The sequence below is a fragment of the Tachyglossus aculeatus genome, chromosome 11 (genome assembly GCF_015852505.1).
Source record: "Tachyglossus aculeatus isolate mTacAcu1 chromosome 11, mTacAcu1.pri, whole genome shotgun sequence".
Taxonomy (NCBI): Eukaryota; Metazoa; Chordata; class Mammalia; order Monotremata; family Tachyglossidae; genus Tachyglossus; species Tachyglossus aculeatus.
In genome coordinates, this window is record NC_052076.1 from 38,559,039 (window position 1) to 38,572,368 (window position 13,330).

Genomic DNA, 13,330 nt, shown 5'->3' on the forward strand with positions numbered 1-13,330 from the left:
GAAGTTACTGGCCCAAAGTCACACAGCTTGCAATTGGTGGAGTTGGGATTTGAACCCATGACTCTGACTCCAAAGCCCGGGCTCTTTCCACTGAACCACGCTGCTTCTCTTCTTTCTGACACTCAGGCCCTAGCTCTGTTCACTAGGCCATGCTGCTTCTGTGTAGGAGACCTGCTCAGCCAGCAGCCGTCAGTTCAGGAGGCAAATTCTTTGTAGAAGGGAGTATCAGGATGAGGTTTGAGGAAGCTCTCGCACCCTCTGGTCCCAGTGTGGTTGGAGAATTGAGCTCATTGACTTATTTGGGCTGATTTCTCCTCACTCTTGGCTTCAAGGCTGTCCATCACCTCACCCCCCTCCTACCTCACCTCCCTTCTCTCCTTCTACAGCCCAGTCCGCATCGTCCGCTCCTCTGCTGCTAGCCTCATCACTGTGCCTTGTTCTCGCCTGTCCCGCCATTGACCCCCGGCCCACGTCCTCCCCCTGGCCTGGAATGCCCTCCCTCTGCACATCCGCCAAGTTAGCTCTCTTCCTCCCTTCAAGGCCCTACTGAGAGCTCACCTCCTCCAGGAGGCCTTCCCAGACTGAGCCCCCTTTTTCTTCTCCCCCTCCCCATCCCACTGCCCTACCTCCTGCCCCGCACAGCACCTGTATATATGTTTGTACAGATTTATTACTCTATTTATTTTACTTGTACATATTTACTATTGTATTTATTTTGTCAATGATGTCCATCTAGCTTTACTTCTATTTATTCGGATGACTTGACACCTGACCACATGTTTTGTTTTGTTGTCTGTCTTCCCTTCTAGACTGTGAGCCCGTTGTTGGGTAGGGACCGTCTCTATATGTTGCTGACTTGTACTTCCCAAGCACTTAGTACAGTGCTGTGCACACAGTAAGCGCTCAATAAATACGATTGAATGAATGAATTTCCTAATGCACGCTCCCAGACTGGGTGTCCCAAATTACAATTCAAATAGTTGTCTTTCGTAGTTGAGAAGACACCAGCGGTGGCAGAACTGAAAAGAGGTCTCTTAAGTCCGGAAAGGTTACTGTGGGACTCAGTCTCAACCACATCATGGACACGCGGAGACTAAACTTTGTCATGCTGGTGTGATTAACGGGGTGATTCCCAGACGTGTGCCCAAATTGTTTCTCACGTTGGATGATGGGTTGCCCTGAGCCATCCTTACTCTCTAAGCCAATAGCTGCTATCGCCGGGTGGTTAGCTGGGGTATGGGGGTCCCCTGAGGTTGTGATCTGGCATCTCTCTGCACTGTCCCCAGCAACAGACCCTTTTGTACTTTTCTATCCGTGCACACTGAAAACTTGCATACAGTTGAGATTCGCTCCTAGGGAAGGTTTCCCAATCATCTCTCATGAGCTTTTGTGTCCTTTCAGATGATAATGGTCTTAATCCCGTCTGGGCTCCCACACATGAGAAAGTGACGTTTGAGATTTACGATCCCACTTTGGCCTTCCTGCGTTTTGTGGTTTATGAGGAAGATATGTTCAGTGATCCCAACTTCCTTGCTCATGCCACGTACCCCATCAAAGGAATCAAATCAGGTAAGTGTCAGATTGGTCAAAAAGCAGAGACTGAGTCTGACTGAAAGTCACTGTGGACTATTGCTGGTCTGCTTACTTGGTGGGTCTATGGCCGTACAGAGGAGTTCCTCTCTTTCTTGGATTCTCTCACCTCATTTTCGCACCCCCATCCCCCAATTGTTTCCTTTCTTGCTGCTGAGGCAGGTGTGCCGTGCAGAGGAGAGGCGGTCTAGGGGATCATGCCCTGGCTGGGCAATAGGTGAATGAAAGTTTCAGATGGGTTTGTTACAGATGTGAAAGGCTAAACACAATTTCTGACCTCTGTGCCTAAACCAGGCTGGCTATTTCAAGTGCCTCTTCCTCCTCCTCATCTTCCCCTTTCTCATCTTCCTCCTCCCTTTCCTCCTCCTCCTCCTCACCTTCCTCCTCTTCCTTTTCTGGTAGGAGACTTGTAGGAGTCCATCAAGGCCTAGTGCTGGGCCCTCTTCTATTCTGTATTAACACCCACTCCCTTGGAAAACTCATTCACTCACATGGCTTCCAGTACAATTTCTGTGCGTTTGATTCCCAAATCACCCCAGCCCTGATCTCTGTCCTTCTCTGCAGTCTTGCATTTCCTCCTGCCTTCAGGACCTCTCTACTTGAATTGCCAACAACATCTCCAACTTAACTCGTCCAAAACAGAACTCCTCATATTCCCGTCTAAACCCTTTCCTCCCCAAGACTTTTCAATCACTGTAGACAGCACGACCATCCTCCCTGCCTCACAAGCCTGTAACCTTGGCGTTATTTTCAATTCATCACTCTCTTTCAACCCACATTTTCAGTGTCACTAAACTCTGTTTGTTCAGACTTCTCAACATTGCCAAAATCTACCCATTCCTCTCCAGCCAGCTCTCTTGTAGTGTACTCTCCCAAATGCTTAGTACAGTGCTCTGCACACAATAGATATGATTGATAGCCACAATTTGTTTATATTAATGTCTATCACCCCTTCTAGACCATAAGCTTCTTTGGGCAGGAAACGTCTACAAACTCCTGTTATATTGTACTTTCCCAAGCACTTAGTAGTGCTCTACACACAAGGAGTACTATTGATTAATTTTCCTCCCCTTTCTCTTCCTCCTCATCTTCACCCTTCTCCTTCTTGTTTTTCTCCTCTTCCTTTTCCTTGGATGGTTAGAGGTTCTCCACCTCTGCCTAGAGGTGGACTAGAGGAAGAGGTATAAATCACTCCTGGGAAACTGTGGTGTGGAAATCCCAAAGAACTTCCTTAGAGTGGGTGTGAAGGAATGAGATAACCAGGGAGGTGGAGTGGGATCACCTTCCTCAGAGGCAAAATAGAGAGGGTGCTTGCCTGTCTTGGTGGCCACACTTCTAACCCATCCCCAACCAGCTGCACAGAGTGGGGTGAGCTGGCCTCAGCTGCCCACCCTGCCCACAAAGCCGTGGGAGCAGAACCACTGGTTTCACCCCCTCAGGGCCAATTATCCTGATGGTGGGATAACATTCCCCCCTTACCTCCAGGGACCCCAGATGCTGTACCTCTCTCTGTCCATTTGATTCTCACCCCAGCTCCACAACACTTAAGTGCACATCCTTTGCTCTACCATTTCCCCTCACTGTAGTTTATTCTTAATGGCTGACCCCACTTTAAGCCGTAAGCTCGGTATGGATAAGGATTGTGTATACCGACTCTGTTATATTGTGCTTTCCTCAGTGCTTAGTACAGTGGTCTGCACACAGTAAGTGATTGATAAGACCCTCTGAATGATGGATTCCACTTGCTGTCCTTTGCCGTGCATATTTGCAGGTTGACGGCATTTTTTAGCTGTTTCTCAGGCCTCCCAGGAAGGTTCCAGATCTGAGTTCTGCTTAGTTTGAAGGCCTGGTCTCACAAGGAAACCAGCTTCAATCAAGCACTCAATCGGTGGTTTTAATTGACTTACTGTGTGCAGAGCAGTGTACTAAGCGCTTGGGAGGGGCCAGTACATAGAGGAGGTAGACACGATCCTCATAAGGACAAGGTCACGACCTGGAGACCAAGCTGGTGGGGCAGATGGAAGTAACTGGGTACTGGATTGTTGACAGAATTCTGACTCTCAGTCTAATGTGCTCTTGTGTTTGTTTTTGACCACGTGGGCCAGGGTTCAGATCCGTCCCTCTCAAAAATGGTTACAGTGAGGACATCGAGCTAGCTTCCCTGTTGGTTTTCTGTGAGATGCGCCCAGTTCTGGTAAGTGTGGTTCAAATCATGGCTGTTTCTACGTCTCTGTTTGTTCTCTCTCTCTCTCTCTCTCTCTCTCTCTCTCTCTCTCTCTCTCTCTCTCTCTCTCTCTCCCTCTTCTCTTCTCTTCTCTTCTCATCTCTTCTCTTCTCTTCTCTTCTCTTCTCTTCTCTTCTCTTCTCTTCTCTTCTCTTCTCTTCTCTTCTCTTCTCTTCTCTTCTCCTCTTCTCTTCTCTTCTCTTCCTCTCTCTTCTCTTCTCTCTCTCTCTCTTTCTTTCTCTCTGTCTCTCTGTCTCTGTCTCTCTCTCTGTCTCTCTCTGTCTCTGTCTCTCTGTTTCTCTCTCTCTCTCTCTCCCCCCCCCCACCCCACCTGTTATCCTGTCTCCCTCCCCGTGAGCTGACTAAAGTACCCATCTCAGGAGCCCAGAGCTGGAAAGGAGACTTGGGTGACTGAGGTTCTATTTTTTAAACCTTTAAACTGCTCAGGGAGGTCAAGGAACTTCCCCATCTCCTGTCTTATTAACATGGGAAGCTCTTTAGGGCCACGGGAGTAGGAAGATAAGGGGAACAATTCTTGTCCAATGGAGTCCTCCCAGAGGCTGGGTGCAAACCCCTAGTAATCCCAGTCCCCAAAGTACATCTCTTGGCCAAGCATAATAATAATAATAATAATTGTGGTATTTATTAAGTGCTTACTATGTGCCAGGCATTGTACTAAGTGCTGAGGTGAGTACAAGCAAATTGGGTTGGAAGCAGTCCCTGACCCCTGTGGGCCTCACAGTCTCAATCCCCACTTTCTTTGTCCAATCTGATTTGCTTGTATTCACCCCAGCGCTTAGTATAATGTCTGCCACATAGTAAGCACTTAACACCACAGTTATTATTATTATTATTATTATTTTACAGATGAAGTAATTGAGGCACAGAGAAGTGAAGGGACTTGCTTGAGGTCACACAGCAGACATGTGGTTGATCCAGGATTAGAACCCATGACCCAGGCCCGTGCTGTCTCCACTATGCCGTGCTGCTTCTCAGCATGATAATTGTGGTATTTAAGTGCTTACTATGTGCCAAGCACTGTACTGAATGCTGGGGTAGATACATGATTATCAGTTCAGACCCACCTCCATGTCCCTGTGGGGCTCACATTCTAAGAGGGAGGGGAACAAGAATCAAATCCCCTTTTCACAGATGAGGAATAGGAGACCATCAGGGCCTTGCCTAAGGTAACACAGCAGCCAAGTGTCAGAGCCAGCATTAGAACCCATGTCCTCTGACTACTAGGCTATGCTGTGATCCCTTCAGGGAGAATTTTCTGGTGTCTAATTTCTGCTCATAATAATAATAATAATAATAATAATAATAATAATAATAATAATAATGGCATTTGTTAAGTGCTTACTATGTGCAAAGCACTGTTCTAAGCGTTGGGGAGGTTACAAGGCAATCAGGTTGTCCCAAGTGGGCTCACAGTCTTAATCCCCATTTTACAGATGAGGTAACTGAGGCACAGAGAAGTTAAGTGACTGGCCCAAAGTCACACAGCTGACAATTGGCAGAGCCGGGATTTGAACCCATGACCTCTGACTCCAAAGCCCGTGCTCTTTCCACTGAGCCACGCTGCTTCTCATGCCAGGCAGGTGGTAGGAGGGAGCTACGCATCACAAGCATGACCCCCAAGGTCATGCCAATGACAGCACATGAATCTGATTGACAGAGAGCAGCTCAGTGATGGTCCCTCCAACAATTCCTTTCTTCCCATCCCCCTGCCCTTCAACCTCTGGGTTGGGCTCAGTTCAGCTTCCAGAATCTAGTCATTTGAGTGGTGAGGTCAGAGGAGAAGGGCAGGCAGTCCATTTCCTGCGATCAGGAGTTTGTACTCCTGGGCCAATAGGGGAGGAAGGCTGCTCCATCATGGAGTGGTCTCCGGGCAGATAGTGGTTGCAGATTCCCTCACTGAATGGATCGAGGACTGTACCCCACCTCCTCGAGCCATGAGCAGGGGTTGGGATCCAGTCAGACTCCTTTGATGTTTTTCTTCTGAGCGGGATCCCCTTGGCAGGCCGACTGATACAGTGAGGTGTTAGAACTAGATTCTGAGCTTGAGAGTTCACCAGAGGTGCCTGTCCTTCCGGGGAGGAAGCTGAGGGATCCTGTTGGGCAAATGGAGAGACCAGTTAGAAGTTCGAGCCCCTAGGGTGATTTTTGCATGAAAGAGTTCATCGTGCCATCCTCTCCTGAATGGACAGCCCCACAGCGACAGTTTCATGAGCTCTTCCTCTCAGTAAAAACGCTCTTTTGGGTAAATTGCTTCCAACCTTGGGATGACTAAAATGCGATTTTATTCAGAGTGTGGGACCCTTGCCGGTGTTTCTGAATGCAGCGCACTCCGATCAGTTCTAAAATTCCTTGTCGGGTCGCACTCTGACAGGAGAATCGGGGCCTCTGAGACTCTCTATCCAGCAGAGGTGCTTGAAGACTTTCTGTTCTCTTCTTCCTTGCTGCCCACTTTTTGGCAGGCTTGCTGTCTGTCAGCATCTCCCTTGGAGAGCAGTTCAAGGAAGGGGGAAAGGAGGGAACTCTTATCAGCCAATTTGCTACTGGTTAGCAGCCGCGGCCAAGGATTTCATGGGAAAGTGCGTCAAAACCATCTCCCACAACTTGATTTCAGCCATTGCCAAAGATTCCCAGGATGTGTTCTTTCTCCCTCTCTCTGTGTCTCTCTCCTCCTCCTCCCCCCACTTTCATCTTCTCACTAGTGATTCTCTGGGCTGTAGCTGGAAGAAACATTACAGAGGCAACTTTTCTGTGTGAATTTTAATGTAGTGGCTCTCTCCTTCAGCTGGCAGCCTGCTCCTCCAGGGGGGTCGACTGTCCTTGGAAGTGGGTAGGGACCTCAAGATTAGATTGAGGGTTCCAGCAGGCCTGGTCAGGCCCAGGGGAGGACCCCTCTCTCCCCATGGGAAGCCTGGCACCCATCCTTACCTCTGGCCTGTGGGGAGTGGGGCAGGGCCGAAAGGTCTGAGGTAAGATATGCTGGTGCTGGGTGGGGTCAGCCCGCCCCAGCCCCCTCCGTCCTCTGAGCGGGCCGAAAGGGAGCGGCAGCAGGGGGCACGTGGTCCCTGAAAGCAGGACTGCGAATCAGGGGACCTGTGTTCTAATCCCAGCTCCAACACATGTCTGCTTTATCACCTTGGGCAGGTCAGCTTCTCTGTGCCTCGGTTTCCTCATCTGTAAAATGGGCGTTAAAATACCTGTGCTCCCTCCCACTTACTTAGACTGGGAGCCCTGTGTGGTACAGGCTTGGGTCTGATCTGACTGTACTGAAGCTACTCCCAGGCCAGGCATGTAGTAAGGCCTTAACAAATACCACAGTTATCAGTTCTGGATTATTAAAGCTATGTATAAGTAGGAGCCCCTGTTGCCACTCAGCAAGCAGCTGGGGACAGGGGACTTCTACTACGACCATCTTGTTTTGGGTCGAACGCTTTTATTTTTCCAAAGCGTTTTCCCATCAGTGATCTCATTTTTTCCTCACAAACATCGCTGTGAGTAGGGAGAGGCAGATCTTTTTAGCCCCAGTTTACAGATAAGGCAACTGAGGCCCAGTGACCTAGGTTCTGATTCCAGCTTTTCAACTTGTCTGCTGTGTAGTCTTGGGCAAGTCACCTCATTTCTCTGACCCTCAGTTACCTCATCTGTAAAACGGGGATTAAGACTGTGAGGCCTATGTGGAACAGGGATACAACCTAATTGGCTTGTATCTAGCTCAGCGCTTAGAACAGTGCCTGACAACATAAGTGATTAACAAATACTATTATTAATTATTATTATTATTATTGCCCAAGGCCAGCCACCAGGACAGTGGCAGAGCTGGGACTCCTGACAAGTTCTCTTTCTTCCAAACCATGGCGTGGCCGAGCGATTGGGCCAATGCCACTGGTGCAAGGAAACCTCTCCCCGACGCAGGTGCTGGGGCACAAGTCCCGGGAAATGCCCCAGACCCTAACCCTACTCCTGGGTCTGAGGTGGTACAGGCATGAATTATCCATATCCCAGCCCTGCCTTCCTCCCCCAGTCCTGTGGATCCTGGCCCCCTTAGGGGCAGCTGACCTAAGGTGGCCGCTCTGCTGACCCTGTCTGCCTTCATCCCATCTTGGCTGGAAAATACTGCTAAGCCCATGCAGCTCTAGTTTCATCCGTCTGTCGCCCCGTTCTGATGGCAGGCATCCCGGGTGCAGGGTCCCGATGGAAGATAGGCAAACTCCTCCCTGCTCACCAGCCCCTCGTGATCAATCCCCGGGTTGTGACTGCCTCAAGGGCTGTCCCGCTCTTGATGGTTTATGGGAATGGAAGGAAGGGGAGCTGCTCCCTGAGGCTGTCCCCCACTCCCATTCACCTTGTACTTCCCAAGCGCTTAGTACAGAGCTCTGCACACAGAGAGCGCAATAAACACGATTGATTGATTGTTCTCCCTGTTCTTCCTAAGGTGAACAATGCATCAGATTCCACACCTGGCCAGGATTTGGTCAAGTTAACTCAGCAGGGATGGAGAGTGAGAGCAGGAGGGAGGGTCATCCAAAGAAGGGGCAAAGGTGCATTCTTGCCAAGTTCCCTGTCTCCTCGGGCTCCCTTGCCTCCCTGGGATCTTTGTACACTTACAGCTGCCCAGCTGCATTGGACTCTTCTTGGGTTCTCTTCCTCCCTCCAAAGCCCTACCGAGAGCTCACCTCCTCCAGGAGGCCTTCCCAGATTGAGCCCCCTCCTTCCTCTCCCCCTCCCCATCCCCTCAGCCTTACCTCCTTTCCCTCCCCACAGCACCTGTATATATGTTTGTACGTATTTATTACTCTATGTTATTTGTACATATTTATTCTATTTATTTTATTTTGTTAATATGTTTTGTTGTCTGTCTCCCCCTTCTAGACTGTGAGCCCGCTGTTGGGTAGGGACTGTCTCTATATGTTGCCAACTTGGACTTCCCAAGCGCTTAGTACAGTGCTGTGCACACAGTAAGTGCTCAATAAATACGAATGAATGAATGAATGACTGGGCTCCATGTGGTGGGCTCGTTCTTCTTCCTCACCCCTGGCTCCTATCTCCTACCACCCAGCTGGGCCTGGAGGGTGGGGTGGGCAATGTCCATAGATTTGGATTCCGGCCAGTCGCCACTGATTTTGTGTACTGGAGTAAGAGGTCACCCTCTTTCACCCCCACACGCTCCAAAGGCCAGTCCGTCCACCCTGAGTGGCACAGCTGGCCTGGCCTCCTCCCCACAGGAGGAGGCTCCTGCTCCGGTGCCCGGAACAGACGGGGGCACTGCCTGTCCCCGACTTCAGGGGCTCGGGGACCACACTTTCCCAAGTGTACAGCGCTCTGCACACTTTAAGTGCTCAATAAATACGATCGACCGACCGACTGACAGGCCTCAGCAATGACAGGATTCCCCTTGCCCTGCAGGAAAGCGAGGAGGAGCTCTACTCGTCATGCCGCCAGCTGCGAAGGCGGCAAGAAGAACTGAATAACCAGCTTTTCCTTTACGACACCCACCAAAACTTGCGAAACGCCAACCGAGACGCTCTGGTGAATGAGTTCAATGTAAATGAGAATCAGCTGCAGCTGTATCAGGAGAGGTGCGACAGGAGGTAGGTCATCACCTACTTCTCCGGGGGCCTGAATGAGAGGAAGCCTCTGGGGAGAAAGGTCGGTCCCCCTGCCCTGCATAATAATAATAATAATGGTATTTGTTAAGCGCTTACTATGTGCAAAGCACTGCTCTAAGCTCTGGGGCATGAAAGTGCTCATCATCCACACGGCCCCATTCAGCAGTTTCCTCTTGCCTCCCTGATTTTCCTACTCAGTATCCTCTGTTGCCCTATAGGAATTCTAAGACCTGTTTGCTACATCCAGCACCCAGGGCTGGGTAAACATTAAGAAACTGTGAAACAATTCATTGTTGACTTAACCCAACATCTGGAAACTTTCCGAGTAATGAATCAATGATATTTAATCAATCAGTCATATTTATTGGGCACTTACTGTGGGCGGAGCACTGTATTAAGCGTTTGGGAGAGTAAGCAGCGTGGCTCTGTGGAAAGAGCCTGGGCTTGGGAGTCAGAGTCATGGGTTCTACCTCCGGCTCCACCACTTGTCAGCTGTGTGACTTTGGGCAAAAGTCACTTCCCTGTGCTTCAGTTACCTCATCTGTAAAATGGGGATCAAGACTGAGCCCCACGTGGGACAACCTGATCGCCTTGTATCCCCCCCAGCGCTTAGAATAGTGCTTTGCATATAGTAAGCGCTTAACAAATACCATCATTATTATTAGGCATTGGGGATTCAATGGTAGAATCGTCATCTGCCACGCGGGAGGCCCTGGTTCGGTTCCCGGCCAATGCACGTGTGTTTTCCAGTGCTTATAACAGTGCTTGGCACATACTAAGCACTTAACAATTACCATCATCATCACTGTTATTATTATTACAATATAACAGTGTTGGTAGAAACGTTTCCTGACCTCAGAGCCTACAGGCTGGAGGGGGGACAGGCATTAAAATAAGTTACAGATATGTTCATAAATGTGTGTGGGGGGTGAATAAAAGGTGAAAATCCAATGCAAGGGTAATGCAGAAGGGAGCGGGAGTAGGGGATGTGAGGATTTAATCAGGGAAGAACTTTTGGAGGAGATGTGGTTTTAATAAGGCTTTGAAGGAGGAGAAAGTGATCTTTTGTTGACCATGAAGGGGGAGGGAGTTTCAAGGGGTTGGCGACAAAATAGTCAAGCTGGAGATACAATGGGCAGTTTGGCATTAGAGGAGTAAAATGAGGGTGCTGGGTTTTGATAGGAAATCAGGAAATGTATTGAGAACTTACTGTATGCAGTGCACTGTCGGCAGTTCCTGGGAGAATATAATGCAGTAAAGTAATGGTAATGCCTTTCGCTCCCCCAATGGGGCACGTATATATGTTGTGCGTAGGAGCAGTAGTGATATTGATTGTGTGAACTGTGTGCAAAGCACTGTACTAAGTGCTGGGAAAGAATATACAGTGTGTTGTTTTAATAATGTCAAATCACTGACTCCATTTTGTTTTCTTGAAGATTAAGGGAGAAGAGAGTCAGTAACAGCAAGTTCTACTCATAGAATGAAGCTGCATCTTTGTGAGTGTGTGCATGTGTGTTTGCCTTTTCCAAAGTCCCTCAGAAGACACCCACCTGTGAAGCCCACTCCTGCTGCCAAGCTTTCATCTACAGCAATGTTATGCGGAAGTACCGGGACTCAGTCCATTCATTTCCTGTCCCATGCAGTCTTTTTATTTTATCCTATTTTTTTAAGTTATATTCCCTGTTGTAAAGCAGACATCCTGCTTGTTCGTTTTTGGCCCCCTGGGGCCACAGGTCTCAGGAATCAAGAAAATTATAAAGTGCCATCAGTAAAACACCCTGGGAACGGCACATGGAGAAGGAAGTTTTGATCTCTTCTCTAAGGCTATTCTAGCGAACCCAATTCATTGATTCCAACCAAAAATGAGCAAGGATGGTCGGCAGTGAATTGGTCAGATGGTAGAATTGGGGTTTTGTTGAAAAAGGAACGCTTTGTCCTTCCTAATCTCTCATCCACTGAGAGGATTTTGTCGACGCAAACCCTCGGCTTGGTGTGGAGGAGATGCAGGCCGGTAGCTGGAATCCTCTGGGCTGAGCATCACCCCGAAACTGTCTGCTTGAAGTGGGGACCTAGGGTGACGGCGGGGATCAGCCCTTCGGCCACTACCAGAGAGCTGCCCTCTCCTTCCAGCTGTCGGGTGAGGGCCATGCCTGGGCTCTGAGGGATGCTCACCTACCAGCAGTCGGGGGAGGGGGTGTTATGGGGCGGACCAGGACCTGGCTATTTAGCCAGATGCTGGCCTGCAGGAGTGGTGGAACTGGGTGGCTCATCGGGCCCTCCGGAATCGACGGCGGGGCAGGATCACCTCAGCGGAGATTGAACCCTTGGAAACCGGGAACTTTCAAGAGAGCCCACGGTGCCTAGGAGAAGTGGTAACGGGAGCCAAACTTCCCTCAAACCCACCCTTTTCCCGAGAACGGCTCATAGTGCTTCGAGCCCCTTTATGGCGTTAGCCTGTGACTGAGCTCAGCATTTGTGTCAGCCTTTTGCTAAGGATTCGGCGACCATTGCGGTGGGCATCCCTTTATTGGGGCGGGTGAAACTTTTCTTCTTCACATCAGAGACAGGGCCCAAGTTTGAGGGAACCTCACCACCCCCAGCCCCATACTCACTCTCCAGCAATGTACAGACTCCTGGTGATGGCATGGCCCGAGAACAGCTTGGAATGGTTTTCTGATTTATTTCTTTTTCCTGATCCTCTCCCCGACGTCCTTTGTGGTAATTGGGGAAAGTGGAAGGAAGCTGTAAAAGGACTACTGTTCTCCAACTTCCCAAGTTATTTAACTAATGTGCACAAAGAGTTGGGCTAGAGGAAAGGCAGACAGCGTCCCTGAAATAATTTTCCAGCAAGGGAATTCATTGCACCCCAGGCCTGTTCTTTGTTGGCTAACGTCCATGGACTCATTTTTTTTTTAATGGTATTTGTTAAGCACTTACCATGTGCCAGGCACCGTTCTAAGCCCTGGGGTAGATACAGGTTAATCTGGTTGGACGGAGTCCATGTCCCACATGGGGCTCACAGTTTTAATCCCCATTTTACAGATGAGGTAACTGAGGTCCAGTGAAGTGACTTGCCCAAGGTCACACAGCAGACAAGTGGCGAGTCGGGACTAGAACCCAGATCCTTCTGACTTCCAGTCTACCGACTAGGCCATACTTGAAGAAATGTGCCTCTACCACCACAGAGATTTGTGCTGAAGGCCTTGTGTTAGTAATGTGTTCTAGATATGTGGAATGCCAGGGGACAAATAGATGGTTGTTTGTACTTGATCGATAATGTGTTGGGCTGAAGATGTAACCTCCCACAATCATTCCCCTTTTAAGATACTGATAAAGATGACAATCAGCTTTATCATTTTTCCAAGAGGACAACATCCTGGAATAATGTAGTCAGTACTTTTTAATAAGCTGCCATTTGTAATGTATTGAGCACAGAGAATTTCTTTCACCAAATCTTTTACTGTCCAATAAGTGCCATGATTGTACATAGGACGTCATTATGCCATGCTGACTGATGACAGCTCAGGGAGGAGCAAATGCTTTAGAGTTGCCTGGTGAGTTTGGACTGTCAGCTACTCTGGTGTGGAGTTTTCCATGCAGGGAGCAGAATTCCACTTCCCTCTGCGGAGCGCTGCCTGGAAATTAGGAGAGCTAGAAAAGCAGCATAGCCTAGTGGAAAGAGCACGGGCCCAGGAGCCAGAGGACCTGGGTTCTAATCCCAGCTCCGCCTCGTGTCTGTTGTGACAACCTTGGGTAAATCCCTTCACTCTTCTGGGCCTTGTCTTCGAAAGTGGGGATTCAGTATCTTTTGTCCCTCCAACTTAGGCTGTGAACCCCATGTGGGTCCTGATCTTTCATCTACCGCAGCACTTAGTACAGTGCTTGACACATA

General features: G+C 49.2%; 1 protein-coding gene across 1 annotated transcript in view; it reads left to right on the top strand.

Moving 5' to 3' along the window:
- PLCG2 (phospholipase C gamma 2) overlaps positions 1 to 12,410 on the top strand; it is an 85,760-nt gene extending 73,350 nt beyond the window's left edge. The window contains exons 29-32 of the mRNA XM_038754315.1: positions 1,402 to 1,569; positions 3,696 to 3,784; positions 9,236 to 9,420; positions 10,875 to 12,410. Of these exons, the coding sequence (XP_038610243.1) occupies positions 1,402 to 1,569; positions 3,696 to 3,784; positions 9,236 to 9,420; positions 10,875 to 10,917 (485 nt within the window). The 3' untranslated portion in view covers positions 10,918 to 12,410. The remainder of the gene's footprint in view (positions 1 to 1,401; positions 1,570 to 3,695; positions 3,785 to 9,235; positions 9,421 to 10,874) is intronic.
- Positions 12,411 to 13,330: the final 920 nt, after the last annotated feature.